The sequence below is a fragment of the Bos taurus genome, chromosome 5, assembly GCF_002263795.3.
Source record: "Bos taurus isolate L1 Dominette 01449 registration number 42190680 breed Hereford chromosome 5, ARS-UCD2.0, whole genome shotgun sequence".
In the NCBI taxonomy this organism is placed as follows: domain Eukaryota; kingdom Metazoa; phylum Chordata; class Mammalia; order Artiodactyla; family Bovidae; genus Bos; species Bos taurus.
The window spans coordinates 95,087,618-95,103,265 of NC_037332.1; the positions used below are offsets into that span (position 1 = coordinate 95,087,618).

General features: G+C 38.9%; 2 protein-coding genes across 5 annotated transcripts in view; one reads left to right on the plus strand and one right to left on the minus strand.

Moving 5' to 3' along the window:
* Positions 1–13,542, plus strand: part of SMCO3 (single-pass membrane protein with coiled-coil domains 3) — an 18,973-nt gene extending 5,431 nt beyond the window's left edge. The window contains exons 1-2 of one of the 2 annotated variants that reach the window (NM_001206296.1): positions 3,696–3,728; positions 11,520–12,212. In NM_001206296.1, coding sequence (NP_001193225.1) covers positions 11,535–12,212 — 678 coding nt within the window. In that variant the 5' untranslated portion in view covers positions 3,696–3,728; positions 11,520–11,534. Of the gene's footprint in view, positions 1–3,695; positions 3,729–11,519 lie in introns of those variants that run through there. The other variant, XM_010805460.3, reaches the window with a different exon arrangement.
* C5H12orf60 (chromosome 5 C12orf60 homolog) overlaps positions 1–15,636 on the minus strand; it is a 17,514-nt gene extending 1,878 nt beyond the window's left edge. Inside the window, exons 1-2 of one of the 3 annotated variants that reach the window (XM_059887055.1) lie at positions 14,582–15,539; positions 10,256–10,331 (exon numbers count right to left, since the gene is read on the minus strand). The gene's annotated coding sequence lies outside the window, so the exon portion shown is untranslated. The other 2 variants (XM_059887056.1, XM_024992615.2) reach the window with 2 other exon arrangements.
* Positions 15,637–15,648: the final 12 nt, after the last annotated feature.

Here is a 15,648-nt window from a genome sequence, read left to right on the forward strand (position 1 = left end):
TTGTAAGAGAAACACCAGAGAGCACCCTCCCTCACTCTCTCCACCTTGTCAGACTGCAGCAAGAATGTGACTGACTGCAAATCAAGAAGAGAGCCCTCACCAAAAACTGAACGGGCCCATACTTCGATTTGAGATTTCTCAGCCTCCAGAGCTATGAGAAAATAATTCCTGTTGATTAAGCTGCAAGGCTATCTTGTATCCTCCATCTCTCCCTCTTCATTTGTCCTTCTCCTTTGACTATGAATATACTCATTTTCCTATTCAGTTGGTTAAGATTCTGGGCTTTCACTACCACTGTGGCCTGGGTTCAATCCCTGGTCACAGAACTGAGATCCCACAAGCTACACAGTGCAGCCAAAAACTGCCCTACTTAGTTTATATTTTATTTTCTATTTTGATCATGCTGCATGGCATGCAGGATCTTAGTTCCCAACCAGGGGTTGCACAGAGTCGGACACGACTGAAGCGACCTAGCAGCAGCAGCAGCAGCAGCAGCAGGGATCAAACCTGTACCCCCTGCAGTGGAATCATGGAGACCTAATCACTGGACAACCAAGGAATTCCCCCTACTCAGTTTAAAAAAGAAAAATGTTTGACCCCAAAATCATGGGGTCACAAAGAGTCTGACACGACTGAGCGACTGAACTGAACTGAACTGAATTTCCCTTTAAGTAATGATCCCATCTCGTTCCTTCCTTTAATTCTCGAATTTCCCAAGAAAGAAATTCTTCACATTATTGTCATTTATTTCTAGCCTTCCCTGGTGGCTCAGTGGTTAAAAAAAAAATCCACCTGCCAATGTAGGAGATGTGGGTTCCATCCCTGGTCTGGGAAGATTCTCTGTTGGAGGAAAAAGCAACGCACTCCAGCATTTCCCAGTACTCTTGCCGGGGAATTCCATGGAGAGTTACCTGGCAGGTTACACTCCCTGGGGTCACAAAGAGTCAGACATGACTTAGTGACTGAACAACAACAATAATTTGTTTATATCCCTCATTATTTTCTTACAGGGCACCAATAACTTCTAACCATAAAATTTCTTGGCCTATTTACAGCTCAGATGGTAAAGAATCTGCCTGCAAGAGACCTGAGTTCAATCCCTGGGTCAGGAAGATACCCTGGAGAAGGAACTGGCAACCACTCCAGTATTCTTGCCTGGGAAATTCCATGGCCAGAGGAGCCTGGCAGGCTATAGCCCACGGGGTTGCAAAGAGGTGACATGACTAAGTGACTAACACACACAAACATCTTGAATTCTCTGCCTTATTTAAAATTGCTGAATACCTCTTCCTACTTCAAGTTTTTCTCCTCCAGAGGCCTCCACAATGCTGTACAAACCTGGTCCTTCTACATCCTCTCCAAGAATTTGCCCATTTTATAGGCTTTTCTTCCTTATACCAGCAAGTTCTTTCCAGTCTCCTCTCAGCAAGGCTGTGTCTTTGGCCTCCCTCATATTCTCTACTTTTTCCCTTCAAGACCTCACCTGGGGATTTCCCTCATGGTCCAGTGGTAAAGAATCTGCCTGCCAGTGTAGGGGACACAAGTTCTATCTCTGATCTGGGGATGCCGTGGAGCCATGGCAGCTAAGTCCAAGTGCCAAAACTACTGAGCCTGTGCTCTCGAGCCTGGGACCCACAAGAGAAGCCACTGCAGTGAGAAGTCTGTGTACTGCAACTAGAAAGTAGCCCCTACTCGCTGCAACTAGAGAAAGCCTGTGCACAGTAACAAAGACCCAGTGAAGCCTAAATATTAATAAATAAAGGCTAACTTATTTCTTTAAAAAAGATCTCACCTGTCCCCATTAATTATAAATGTCATCTATGTGTAGATGACTCCTAAATCTCCCAGCGTAGCCTTGGACATTCTCCTGATCTCCAGATCTAAATTTCCAATTACCTACTGGTCATCATATAGTAACTATACCAGTATATGTCACACAATTATCCCAAACTGCACTCATCTCCTCCAAAAACATTCTCCTCTTAATCCTTGCCTCATTGTTGAGGCTCAAAATCTATTTTCCTTTTCTCTTCACCATACTGAATCAGTCCCTAAAACTTGTTAACTCTCTTTGAACTTATTTCAATCCACCCCCTCCCTTCCATTCTCATAACTACTATTCCGGTGAACTCTCATCTAGACAATTTTAATGGTTTCATATTTGATCTCAATATTTTTGTCAAAGAGTCACAAACTGACAATTCACAGGAAAAATCTAACCAGATATGCTTTGTTTGACCTACCACAATTTGTTATCAGTTGCAAATTTTAAATTGAAACATAGAAATCTACATTTCTATTGATTATTGAAAAAATGAAATGAACTGGTAGTAGTAAGTCCTTTTTCTGGGTGGACAAATTTCCTAGAACTAAGGTGTCTCCTTCAGACTAGACATTCAACCTCTCTATCCTATTGTCTTAGTGATTTAGTCGCTAAGTCATGTCCGACTCTGGCAACCCATGGACTATAACCTGCCAGATTTCTCTGTCCATGGGATTCTCCAGGCAAGAATAGTAAAGTGGGTTGTCATTCCCTTCTCCAGGGGATCTTCCCAACCCAGGAACTGAACCCAGGTCTCCTGCACTGCAGATTCTTTACCATCTGAGCCACCAGGGAAGCCCCTATACACAAAATAGGGACTGTCCAACTCTAAAGCCCATGGTGTTTCCACTAAATTATTGAGGTTGAGTGATTTTCCTGTTTCTGATGTATCTCTACTATAGAGGAATCAATAGAGATTAGGACAGAATCTAGAGGAAGAAGCATGGGAGACTTTGATCTAAGCTTTAAGGGAAAGGAGTCAAGATGATTAACCGAGATAACACAGAAGACAGTAACAAAGAGTAGAACTTCCAGCCAGGAAAGAAGAGCACACACACACATACACACACATAAAACACATTTGGCTGAAAACATCTCTATCCCTATGTCTTGAGAACTTAGAGCAATCAGCAACAGGAGGTACAAAAGGCAACAGAAGCTAAAGTAAATTTAATATCTGGAATAGCTGACATGATGGGACCTCAAAATTCTGAGAGTTTCAATCAAAGAGGCATCTTCTCTACTGAATCGAATTAGCTCAGTTGGACAGCATTTTTCAAATTAAAAGTCCATTAAAGAATAAAAAATTTAATGTTTTATCTTTGTATGAGTCTTTCAAATTATATTCAGTTCAGTTCAGTCATTCAGTCATGTCGGACTCTTTGTGACCCCATGGACTGCAGCACGCCTGGCCTCCCTGTCCATTACCAACTCCCAGAGTCCATCCAAACCCATGTCCATTGAGTCAGTGATGCCATCCAATCATCTAACCTTCTGTCGTCCCCTTCTCCTCTTGCCTTCAATCTTTCCCAGCATCAGGGTCTTTTACAATGAGTCAGTTCTTTGCATCAGGTAGCCAAAGCACTGGAGTTTCAGCTTCAGCATCAGTCTTTCCAGTGAATATTCAGGACTGATTTCCTTTAGGATGGACTGGTTGGATCTCCTTGCAGTCCAATATTACTTAATACATACCGATTTTATACTAATAAAGAAGGTAAAAGAATTCTGAGAACTAAACCATGTAGAAACAGTCAATAAACCAGACAGGCAGAGGGACCCAGCAGAGACTAACAAAGCCTGTAAGTCATCACATTCCATTAGAAACATCCAGATGAAACCAGATGAAAAAGCACAACAACTACTCCTAAACAACTGCTGGGACCACTGGCCTCAGAAACACAGCAAGGTAAGCAATATGGGTATTTCTGTTAGTATTGATATAATACTCTGCTTCTCCACATTAAAAGGTATCTACAGTAATATGCTAGACTTGAATCCTAGCTATAAATATAATAAAGCAACAAAACAACTTTAAGTGGATCCCATGACATGTTCCTGGTGATCATTTATGTCTCTGAAAATACCAAGAAAGAAGAAAATTAACAGCTTATATAATTAAGTCAGCAGGGAAGATAAAGTAGGTAAAGACATCAATTTTAGAAAAGAATAAGGATGAAAGGACACCTATGTGTGAAAATGTGCTGTTTATATGGGTTGTAACATCTTTTATGTCTTTAACATTCATTTATGATTCAGTACCGTTAGAAGAATGAATGTGTGATCTAATTCTAGTTAATGTCTAGTGCTTATGTTCCTTCATAAGTTCTATTACATTTAAATACCACTGGGCATTTGCTATGTGTCTCCAAATAGACTGATATCTTCTTGAGGGCAAGGAACTTTGTTTACTCAAGGCAAATGGCAGAGGTTCTCAAGTGAGCATCTGATAAATGCTGGTGAACGACCTCAATATTCTGCTTTCTGGCCAGAAATATTATTTTAAACAATTTTTATATCAGAGTATCATCACAGCATGATCAACTTTTTTTTAAATTAAAGGCCATGGTTTTGATTTAAAGGAGGCTCAGAACTAGTTAGTAGCTGTTATTTTCTCCTGAAAAGCTTCTGATTTCACCCATACCCTAAACCCACACTCCCAGATAAGTGAACCTTGCAGTACAGCTAGACCCAATATGGATAGTGAGGAACAGAGACAGCATGGAGAAAGGCAGAAGCTTAGAGAGCACTAATGACCAGACATCAGAAGCTAAGAAAGGGTCTTTGCTTTCTTCTTTCTTCCTATTTTTAATTGTTATTATGGGAAAAGTCCAAACATACACAAAAGTGAAGACAATGATAAACTCCTGTATACCCATAATCCAGCTTCAAAAATTATCAGTATAAGGTTGATCTTATTACCTCTATGAACCTACTCCAATCTCCCTTCTAGATCATTTGTAAGCAAATTTCAGTGTCATTTCATCACTAACTTTTTCAGGATACATTTCCACAAAAGCAAGAACTCTCTGAAATTTGACCTTATGCGTCTCAAACCAGTAATATTTAACAGAATTGTCTTTGACTGAAACATACCCAGTGTCCTGCTGTAAAAATTAACTTTTGATGTAGGTGGAAAAGTTTTTGCAAGGCACTTGCAGTACATATCAAAAGTAATATAAATTTTTATTCCTATTAATTATATAAATTATATGTTTATATGATTCAAACTTCCTCTGGAAATTTACCCTGAGGAAATAATCCAGATAATTGAGAGAAAAAGGATCATGTGTATTAAAATACTTATATTAAGATAGTGAAACAATTAAGGATTTAGTAAATTATGGTAAATATATATGAAATAGTTTATAAAATATAAATATGTATATTTTATATAACCAATAAAATAATTATAAAACTAGAAATAGGGGGAACTATTTAAATTAATATAAGATGAAATTTTATTTATACTATTATCACAACTTTGTAAAAGCACTTATGCCTTTAAATAAACTTTGGAAAGGAATAATTCAAAAAAACAAGATGGTAGGTTTATAGATGTTTTTCCTTATGGATATTAAAGTGTTTATATATTATTGCTATAAACTTTTTAAAATAGTTTTATCAAATCTTTTAATTTCTTCGTGTTATAATTTTACCACCTATCAAAGCACAATCACCTGTCACTTTCTCCATGAATCTTCCTCTAATAATCTTGGTCCTAAAATTTCTGTTTAAATTCCTATAGCACTGGACAGTCAACACACTACGTAATTCACAAAAGTATCCTGAGAATTATTTATCTACATATTTGATAATCAATATACTTTTATTTTTAAGGTGGTTCCTTTCCTGAAAAACTAAAACAACTGTCACATCACTAAATTAATTTTTAGATACACTCATCAGTAGCCATTCCCTTCTCCATGGGATCTTCCTGATCCAGGGATCGAACCCCGGTCTCCTGCATTGCATCTGAGTCACCAGGGAAGCACAGTATCACAAAATTAACTTTTAGATAAAATCATCAGTATATTTCTACCATTTCTTACATGTTCTTTAATTATGAATGTTTACTTGTAATTTCAACAAAATTGATGAGTTAAGTTCAATAAGAATCCATCTGAAGCTAGTCTTTGTTTTCATTCCAAGTCCCTAATACAAGCTGTAGCTTCAAGATTTGTCTACTTCCTTTTTTTAAATAAAATAAGCCAAAACACATGTGATTTCCAAACTGTTTTAGCAACAGAACTCTCTTATCACTCAAAATTTTACCCACCCACAGCCCAAATACAGCAGCAGAGAATGCACAACTACTTTAGTAAAGGCTGGGGTGAAATTAACATGCCAGAAGCCAAGCGCTCCACCTACTGGTTAGCAATTCCCCATCAGGCTGCACAGGGCTCTTTCTATTTCATGAACCACCACAGTAAAATGCTCAAATAGCAGCTCAAAGTAGGCTGTACAGAAGTGAATGGTAACTGCCCATTGCTAATAAGAAGCACTATCATGTGATAAAAAATAGTGTAAAGTTGACATCTGCCATATAGAAGATGCTGCTGATCAGAGCTGGATTAAATACACCACTTAGTTGCCTGCTGATGCTGAACTTTAAAAATCATTTTTTAAATGACTTTAAAATTATTTTAAAAGATTGAATTTTAAAGTCAGTATTTAAAAGGTCAAACCTGAAATGCAATAAGATAGAGGAAAGTATACGGCCCAGAATTCCTCTTGGGTACAATACTACATATTGTTGGTAAGAGATCACTTGAGGCATGCCTGAGTAACAACTGTGATCTTTAAGAAAGGTGACTCCATCTGATGGCAGATCTTTTTCGTTTTGCTGAGGGAAGGGAGCAATTCAAGTGTCAGAGCTAAATTGTCATGGGCAGTAGTGCAAATGCTTCCCATTGCCAACTAAGATTTTCCAAATGGTGTACAAAAAGTGAAGTAGCTCAGTCGTGTCCGACTCTTTGCAATTCCATGGACTGTAGTCTACCAGGCTTCTCCGTCCATGGGATTTTCCAGGCAAGAGTACTGGAGTGGGGTGCCATTGCCTTCTCCAAATGGTGTATAACCTGTCCTTTAAATATCAAGCATGTATCTAAGAGCATCAGTTTGAAAGGGTACAAATCATTTCCCTAGATAATTGGATGTCTCCACATGGCCCCAAGGTCAATATTATTAAAGCGTGAGGGTTTTTTTTTTGTTTTTTCAACTTTTATTGGAATAAAGCTGATCCACAATGTTGGAAAAGGAAATGGCAACCCACTCCAGTACTCTTGCCTGGAAAATTCCACCCACTGAGGAGCCTGGTAGGCTACAGTCCATGGGGCCTCGAAGAGTCAGACACGACTAAGTGACTTCACTTTCTTCTTTTCTTTCTTTACAATGTTGTGTTAGTTTCTGCTGTACAGAAAAGTGAATTGGTTATATAAATATCTCCACTCTTTTTTAGATTCTTTTCCCACATAGGTCATTACATAATATGGGGTAGAGTTCCCTGTGAGATACAGCATATGCTTATTACTTATCTATTTTAAATATAGTAGTATATCTATGTCAATCCCAATCTCCCAGTTTATCCCTCCCCTCCCTTTACCCCAGGTAACTATGATTATCTTCTGCATCTGTGACTCTGTTTCTGTTTTGTAAATAAGGTCACATAAACCATTTTGTTAGATTCCCATTTATAAGTGACACCGTATGATGTATCTTACTTCAAAGTGTGAGTTCTTTTAAATGAGTTTGCAGAAGGCATGCACCACCTCTATCTATAATTTGGTATGACATACTGCCTTCAACTTGACATTGCAGTCTTAAATGTCTTTAACTTCCTACCTACATTAGGATTCTATAAAAGCAGGGACCATATCTACTTCATTTCTGTAGGCTCTACAGAGCCTAGCATGCTACCTTATAATAGTAAAGTACTACTATCCATTAGATAAATTGCTACTGCATTATTAAATTACTTCCTTCATTGGGCTCTTCAAGTTTCACCTGTCCAAAACATAATCCTTGGTTTCACCTTCAAACGCCACCTCTCCTCCACCTAGTTCTCTAGTGTTTATCTCACTGTTGGGATAGAAATAGTTTTAAACTGTATTCAGTACTGGGGCAAGTATAGTGGCATGCCTGCTGAAGATCTCTCTGCAGAAAGAAACTGTCAAGTCCCCTTCCCCAAGTGAAAAAAGGAAGGTAAGCCTGACTCAAGACAATAAAAGTCTGTCTTCATTAGATGTAAAAAATAATCCTGAGCACATCATGATGTTTCTTACTCAGACTTGTTATTGGCACAAAATTATGGATATCTGGAACCCAGGAAAAAGAGTATAAAAATGAAGGCCCAAGGGTTTTTAGTATGTAAAGGAAAGAGAATATTACTTTTGTAGATGAAAAAACACTGTGTCTGATTTATGGTAAGACTGAACCTTTCATCAATGAGTTATTACTATTTCTTATTTTACTGTCTGTTCAAAGTGTGTTTAGCTATGAGATTATTACTGCTTCCCTTATTAACAACTAAACTTCAGAAATCAATATTTTTTCATTTTTCCTCCATTTTAACCAGTTTTAGTTCTTTTTACATGGTAATCATTTTTAAAGTTTGTGTGACTTATTCTCACTGGTTTTAAGCCTATGAAGCCCTCCATACAGACATTTAAAAATTATCTATTTTCTTCTAGCTATTGTATCACTTGTTTTTTTTTTTACATATACTATACTGATAACATTTAAAATTTTACACTGATAACATTAAAAAATTTTAATACTCCAGAATCATTTATGGAATACTAATTTCAATTATTACTGATTTGAGTGTCTACATATATATTAAATCAAACATATATCAGGGTCTCCTTTGGGGACTATTTTGCTCCATAATTCCATCTACTCTTGCACCTGGTACAACACTGGTTCATACTGCTTCAATGTCTAGGAAAGGAAAAGTCTAGTCTTTCAAATGTACTTTATGATTAATTTGTCAAGCTGTGTTAAAACAATGAATTAATTGAAAAGCAACTGACTACTTGGAAGCATTTAACCTCTTATCAAGGGGGAAAGTTATCTCTCCAAGTATTTATCTTCAGGTAAATAGAACCACACACCTTTTCTAAAAGTTATGCCTTCAAATAATGGCACATGATAGTTTTTAGAGAAATTTTTCACTTGTTCAGGTTATGAAAGACTCTTCTCACCTAAATTTCTGAATGGGGATATAGTCTGTGATCTTTAGAGCTCAAAGCCAGAAACTAGAGTTTTCACTTTATGATAAGATCTGAATACTAGGAACAACAACAAAAAGGTTTAATGTAAAATTTCTAGGAGAAAAAAAGCAAAAGCAAAGTAATAGTTTGTGGTTAGCAAACTACAGTTTGCAACCCAATAGTGAGTTTGGGGAATATTTAATAGCTCTTGTGGTTCAGCTGGTAAAGAATCTGCCTGCAATGTGGAAGACTTGGGTTCAATCCCTGGGTTGGGACAGTCTCCTGGAGAAGGAACGGCTACCCACTCCAGTATTCTGGCTTGGAGAACTTCATGGACTGTATAGTCCATGGGGTGGCAAAGAGTCGGACACGACTGAATGACTTTCACTCACTTCACTCACTCAACAAACAATTTCTTTAAACAGAATTGAGATGTTTTCTATTTACTGATTTGTGGACATTTGTGTCTGGTGTGTGTGTGTGTGTGTGTGTGTGTGTGTGTGTGTGTGTGTACTATATCTAAATCAAAGATAAAAATTAATTTCTGGCCATGATACAATTTACTCCATCTGGGGTACTAGTGCATTTTTCTAAAACTAAGAGCAAAAATAATAATGTTCCTAATCTGTTTTTCAAAAATTTCCCGTTTCCGTTTCCATATTGTATCTTTCTAACATAGAGGATAGGTTATATTCATGTTTACTTTCCTGAGAGAAAATATCTTCATTCCTTTATCCCATGCTTCCAAGGTTCCCAATATCCAGGCTTAGAAATACCATGCTGCTGCTGCTAAGTCGCTTCAGTCGTGTCCAACTCTGTGCGACCCCATAGATGGCAGCCCACCAGGCTCCCCTGTCCCTGGGATTCTCCAGGCAAGAACACTGGAGCAGGTTGCCATTTCCTCCTCCAGTGCATGAAACTAAAAAGTGAAAGTGAAGTCACTCAGTTGTGTCCGACTCGTAGCGACTCCATGGACTGCAGCCCTCCAGGCTCCTCCGTCCATGGGACTTTCCAGGCAAGAGCACTGGAAATACACTATAAATATCAAAAACCATGGTCACAGAAAGATAGGGCCCCAATTAATCAGGATGTTGTTTTCTCAATGAGAATATGCCAGATCCTACACAGGTAAAAAGGACTCCATTTTCTTATTCTTCTCTCCCGAGTTCAAACAAAAAAATCAATGTCAGGTACGTAGAAAGACTACTCAAAGTGCGCATACCGAGGAACATTGTTCTCACTGGGTCCAAACTTTCTCCCACGTTCACTCAGAAGAGTGTCACTTGTTCCTCCTTTCTCTGAGCCAAAAGTACAAACACAAGCAGGATATAAACATCAGGCTTATTCATTCTATGGTGTACTCTTTTTTTCCCCCCTATGGTGGATTCTTGCTACTTATTCCTTAATACCTTTCTGGTATGGTATTATCTTCTTTCTGAGGCCAACTCTAGCTTATCTGAATAATGGCCAAGTGCAGTAAAGACAATTCTAAAGAATTTAACTTAAAAGCTTTGCAAATAGAGAACCAGAGAGATATTCATAACTGCCCTGTCCCTTCCACCAGCATGACTGCCTCTGCAAGTGAGACTTTAAGCAATCTTGCAAATATACTTTTATCATGAGGATCTTTTTGTAAACATTCTATTGTTATATGTGTTGCCTCTGGATGCTTAGGTTTTGGAGTGCAAATATTTGCCTGTAAAGATATAAAGTGTTTTGATTTCTTTTTTAATATTTTAAAATAACAGAGCATATGTTATACTTTAAACTACATATACTATATACGCTATATACTTTTTAAACCATGTGAATAGAATAACCACTCAAATAATAAGATGAGTGCATAAATAAAATTAGCTATTGCCCTGCAAACTCAGAGATCTTAATATTCTTCTAACCCTACTAATTTCAAATATTAGAAAATCAATTTGGTAGGTCTATTCAAAGTGGTGACTATAGGTTGAAGAAATTAAGAAGCACTGGTATTCAAGAGCTAACCATTTCAAATACATTATTAAATATTACTTGGAAATAATCATATCTATTAATAATCAGATGTTGCTGCTGCTGCTGCTGCTAAGTTGCTTCAGTTGTGTCTGACTCTGTGTGACCCCCATAGATGGCAGCCCACTAGGCTCCCCCGTCCCTGGGATTCTCCAGGCAAGAACACTGGAGTGGGGTGCCATTGTCTTCTCCGTAATCAGATGTTAGACCAACACAAATCTGTACTATCTAGGAATCTCCCCATCACAAGATCTAATGCCATAATTAATGCATCCATGGGTTGCACTACGTTACCCGTATTTTCATACAGTGACTTCACATTTCAAAAAATGGTTTTGAAGAACATGCTGAGTTTTCTGAGAAATTCCTTAGGTAGCATACTACTTTTTTATCCACATAGTAAAAGAGTTCCTGGTCAAATCTATGCAACCAGCAGATATTTTTCAAGATTTTTAGTAAAGACTTCCTATTGTATTTTTCAGAGACCATATTGAAATATGGCTCAAAGTGACTTCCTCTATCCAGAGAACCCAAAAAGGCGACAAGAAGTAAACCGTCTTCACCAGGAGCTCCTTGACTGCTTATCTGACAGCTTCCATGCCACCAATAAGCTGATTGGGGTTTTAAACACGCACTTAGGGTGTACGTTACCTTCCATTGAAATGAAAAGAGAAGGGACCATCAAAGAAAACTGTGATATCATCATCCAAGCCATGATGAACATCCAAAAAGAATTGCAAAAGGTGGATGAAGCACTAAAAGATAAACTAGAGCCAACTCTTTATAGAAAACTTCAGGATATTAAGGAAAGAGAAACCGAGAAAATTGCGATAGTACAGAAGGTTATTTCAGTCATCCTAGGAGAAGCCACTTCTGCCGCCAGTGCAGTGGCTGTTAAACTTGTGGGCTCAAATGTCACAACTGGCATAATTAACAAGTTGGTCACTGTGCTAGCTCAGATTGGTGCGTCTCTCCTTGGTAGCATAGGAGTCGCTGTTCTTGGCCTTGGGATAGATATGATCATCCGGGCCATCCTGGGAGCAGTGGAGAAAACACAGCTTCAAGCAGCCATCAAAAGTTACGAGAAGCACCTGGTGGAATTCAAGTCGGCTTCAGAAAAATATCATCATGCCATTACTGAGGTCACCAACACAGTGAAACATCAAGTGAAATAAAATTACTTTATTTGCCACCGGAATATTTTTCTGCTTCTCTCTCCATAATGGTGTTTTGCTTCTCTGATTAGGTTCATTCTCCATAAGCTTCCAACAAGATAGAAATATAGTAAACAACTCCAAGGACTCAGAAATGCTACAACTAGATGACTCTAGAGTTTTCTATCAACAATGAATGTCTGGATCAGTTGGTGCTAGACCTGAGTGAAAGACTGCATCCGGGGATGTCCTCTCACTGTGCTCTACAGATCAACATTAGGGTGAATGCTACTGCAGAGCAGCATGTAGGGGTGACCTTTTCCTTTTCTAATTCCCAGTCAAAATCTTCAAAATTTGCATTGAATGAAGAGACTATCAGTAGCTTCAGACATCATTTAGTTCTAAGGGACATAGTAGCTTCTGCACCCACATAAAAGCTGAGCCTTCGAATGGAACAGAAAGACTACGGTAATTGTGACCATCAGTTTAAATGCAATTTGCCCTAAACTGGAAGAGACTGAAATCTGGTTTGTAACAATTTACTTCAAAGGAGGCAACTGTTCTGGAAACTTCTACTAATTACTACTCTGTAATTCAGATTGACTGTTAAGAGATAAAAGTTAAAATATAAAAAATAAAAACTGTTGCTGTAATTGCAATCAATCCTGACCAACTGTGGTGTGATGATTGAATTTTCCTTAAGTGAATGTCTAAACACTTTGGAACATTTTGGAGATCAGATCAGTCGCTCAGTCGTGTCCGACTCTTTGCGACCCCATGAATCGCAGCACGCCAGGCCTCCCTGTCCGTCACCAACTCCTGGAGTTCACCCAGACTCACATCCATCAAGTCAGTGATGCCATCCAGCCATCTCATCCTCTGTTGTCCCCTTCTCCTCCTGCCCCCAATCCCTCCCAGCATCAGAGTCTTTTCCAACGAGTCAACTCTTCACATGAGGTAGCCAAAGTATTGGAGTTTCAGCTTTAGCATCGTTCCTTCCAAAGAAATCCCAGGGCTGATCTCCTTCAGAATGGACTGGTTGGATCTCCTTGCAGTCCAAGGGACTCTCAAGAGTCTTCTCCAACACCACAGTTCAAAAGCATCAATTCTTCGGCGCTCAGCCTTCTTCACAGTCCAACTCTCACATCCATACATGACCACAGGAAAAACCATAACCTTGACTAGACGAAACTTTGTTGGCAAAGTAATGTCTCTGCTTTTGAATATGCTATCTAGGTTGGTCATAACTTTCCTTCCAAGGAGTAAGCGTCTTTTAATTTCATGGCTGCAGCCACCATTTGTAGTGATTTTGGAGCCCAGAAAAATAAAGTCTGACACTGTTTCCACTGTTTCCCCATCTATTTCCCATGAAGTGGTGGGACTGGATGCCATGTAGGAGAGACACTAATCTTTTAAGAATTTGTTGTTTAAAGGAAAGTTGTAATTTATTGCTTTATGAGTTTTAAGAAAAACTAAATTTCATTTTCAATACTAGCAAAAAGGAGGAAGCTTTCCCTGCTATACAAAAAACCTCAGGTGATCCATTACATTAATTATCTAATTTCAGAAAAATCCCAAGGCTATAGAGGCCTAGCGGTTCAGCTGAATTTCTGAAGCAAGTGTTTATTTTCTAAATCCTTCAACGACCAGTAACTCCCCATTGAGACTTGTGGGTTGTACATACAAAATTATTTTGAAAGTAATTCCTGCAAGAATGTTCGTTACAGCTGATTCTTGCATCCAATTAAAAGAAACGTCTTGACATTTTAAAAGCACAACGTATCTCAAAAATTTAGAGGAAACACTGTAGCTTTTCAAAATTAGTCTTCATTTTCTTTCCCTCTGACACTGCTTCTATAAATTAGTTGCAAAACATCACAATTTAGTTCACCTTCAAAATTTTTATTCTGCATTATGATTCCAAAACTTAAAAACGTACTGCTCTTGTGAGACTCAGAATTCAGCCAAAAACCAAATCAATAATCTTGTAAAACAAAGCTTCAGGTAAGGGACCAATCTTACAGGTTAAGCGCACATTTAAATATTCTCTAAAAAATTAGTATGTATCTCCGTCAAGATCTTGGAATATTTATAACTGATAGTAAGAACTGACCTATATCTAACATCTCTCTCTCTAGTTGCTAATTTGTATCCGACTCTTGCGACTCCATGGACTGTAGCCTGCCAAGCTACTCCTCTGCCCATGGGATTCTCCAGGCAAGAATACTGGAGTGGGTTGCATTTCCTTCTCCAGAGGATCTTTCCCACCCAGGAATCCAACCGGGGTCTCCTGCATTGCAGGCAGATTCTTTACCAACTGAGCTATGAGGGAAGCCCATATCTAACATACTTTCCTGTAAGAGATACTATTTTTCAAAGTTTAAACTCACCTTTGAGGGGAAAAGATATGGGAGGAGTCTTAGATAAAGAGCAGACAAAAGAGAAGGAAAGGACGAAGATTAGACCTAAGGGAACAAACCCCTTTGTACGGTGACGTCATAAAGGATATTTTGTGAGTGAAAAGACTGGTAGGTAAAAGATACAATATAAACCAACTTCACCTCTCGTAAATTTAAAATTGACTATACGTGTGTCCTCACATTTCCTCTTCAAAAAATGAATCCTGTAGATTAGCAATCTGGGACTCTAACATTTACACTGATTTCCTCAGGTCTAAAAATGTTCTGTGGGAAAATATCAACTTAACTTCCAGGGGCAAACCAAGCTAGCTAAATGTATGAAGCACAGCTGCTGCTGCTGCTAAGTCACTTCAGTCGTGTCCGACTCTGCGACCCCACAGACGGCAGCCCACCAGGCTCCCCCGTCCCTGGGATTCTCCAGGCAAGAACACTGGAGTGGGATGCCATTTCCTTCTCCAATGCATGAAAGTGAAAAGTGAAAGTGAAGTCGTTCAGTCCGACTCTTAGCGATCCCATGGACTGCAGCCTACCAGGCTCCTCCGCCCATGGGATTTTCCAGGCAAGAGTACTGGAGTCGGGTGCCATTGCCTTCTCCGATGAAGCACCGCAGCAAGCCTTATTTCGGGATTCCTTTTCAAACAGAAATTCCCGAAAGATCTCATCCGCTTACGTCATAAACGAGGAAAAAACCTGCAGAAACACAATTCCAGGTGACACAAATACCGCTAAATAGTCCCCTATCTGGAATCGGCCTGTAATAAAAGACACTCTCCGATGTTAAGTCAGAACGCCTGTGGCCGGAGAAGTAGAACAGAAGGCGCCTCAGCCAAATATATAGCCCACCCGCTTCATTTTCACACTCTTATTGGGCTAGACAAGTGTCAATCAGCATGAAGCCATTGTTCTGAGTGGTGGAGGCGGGCTCTTAGCCGATAACCAACCAATTCGGTACTGTATTGGGCGGAAGAGACTCTGGTCCTGCAGCTCTGTTACTCTCTATGGTTCCAGGGCGAAGAAACGCGGAGATCTTCGGCTCG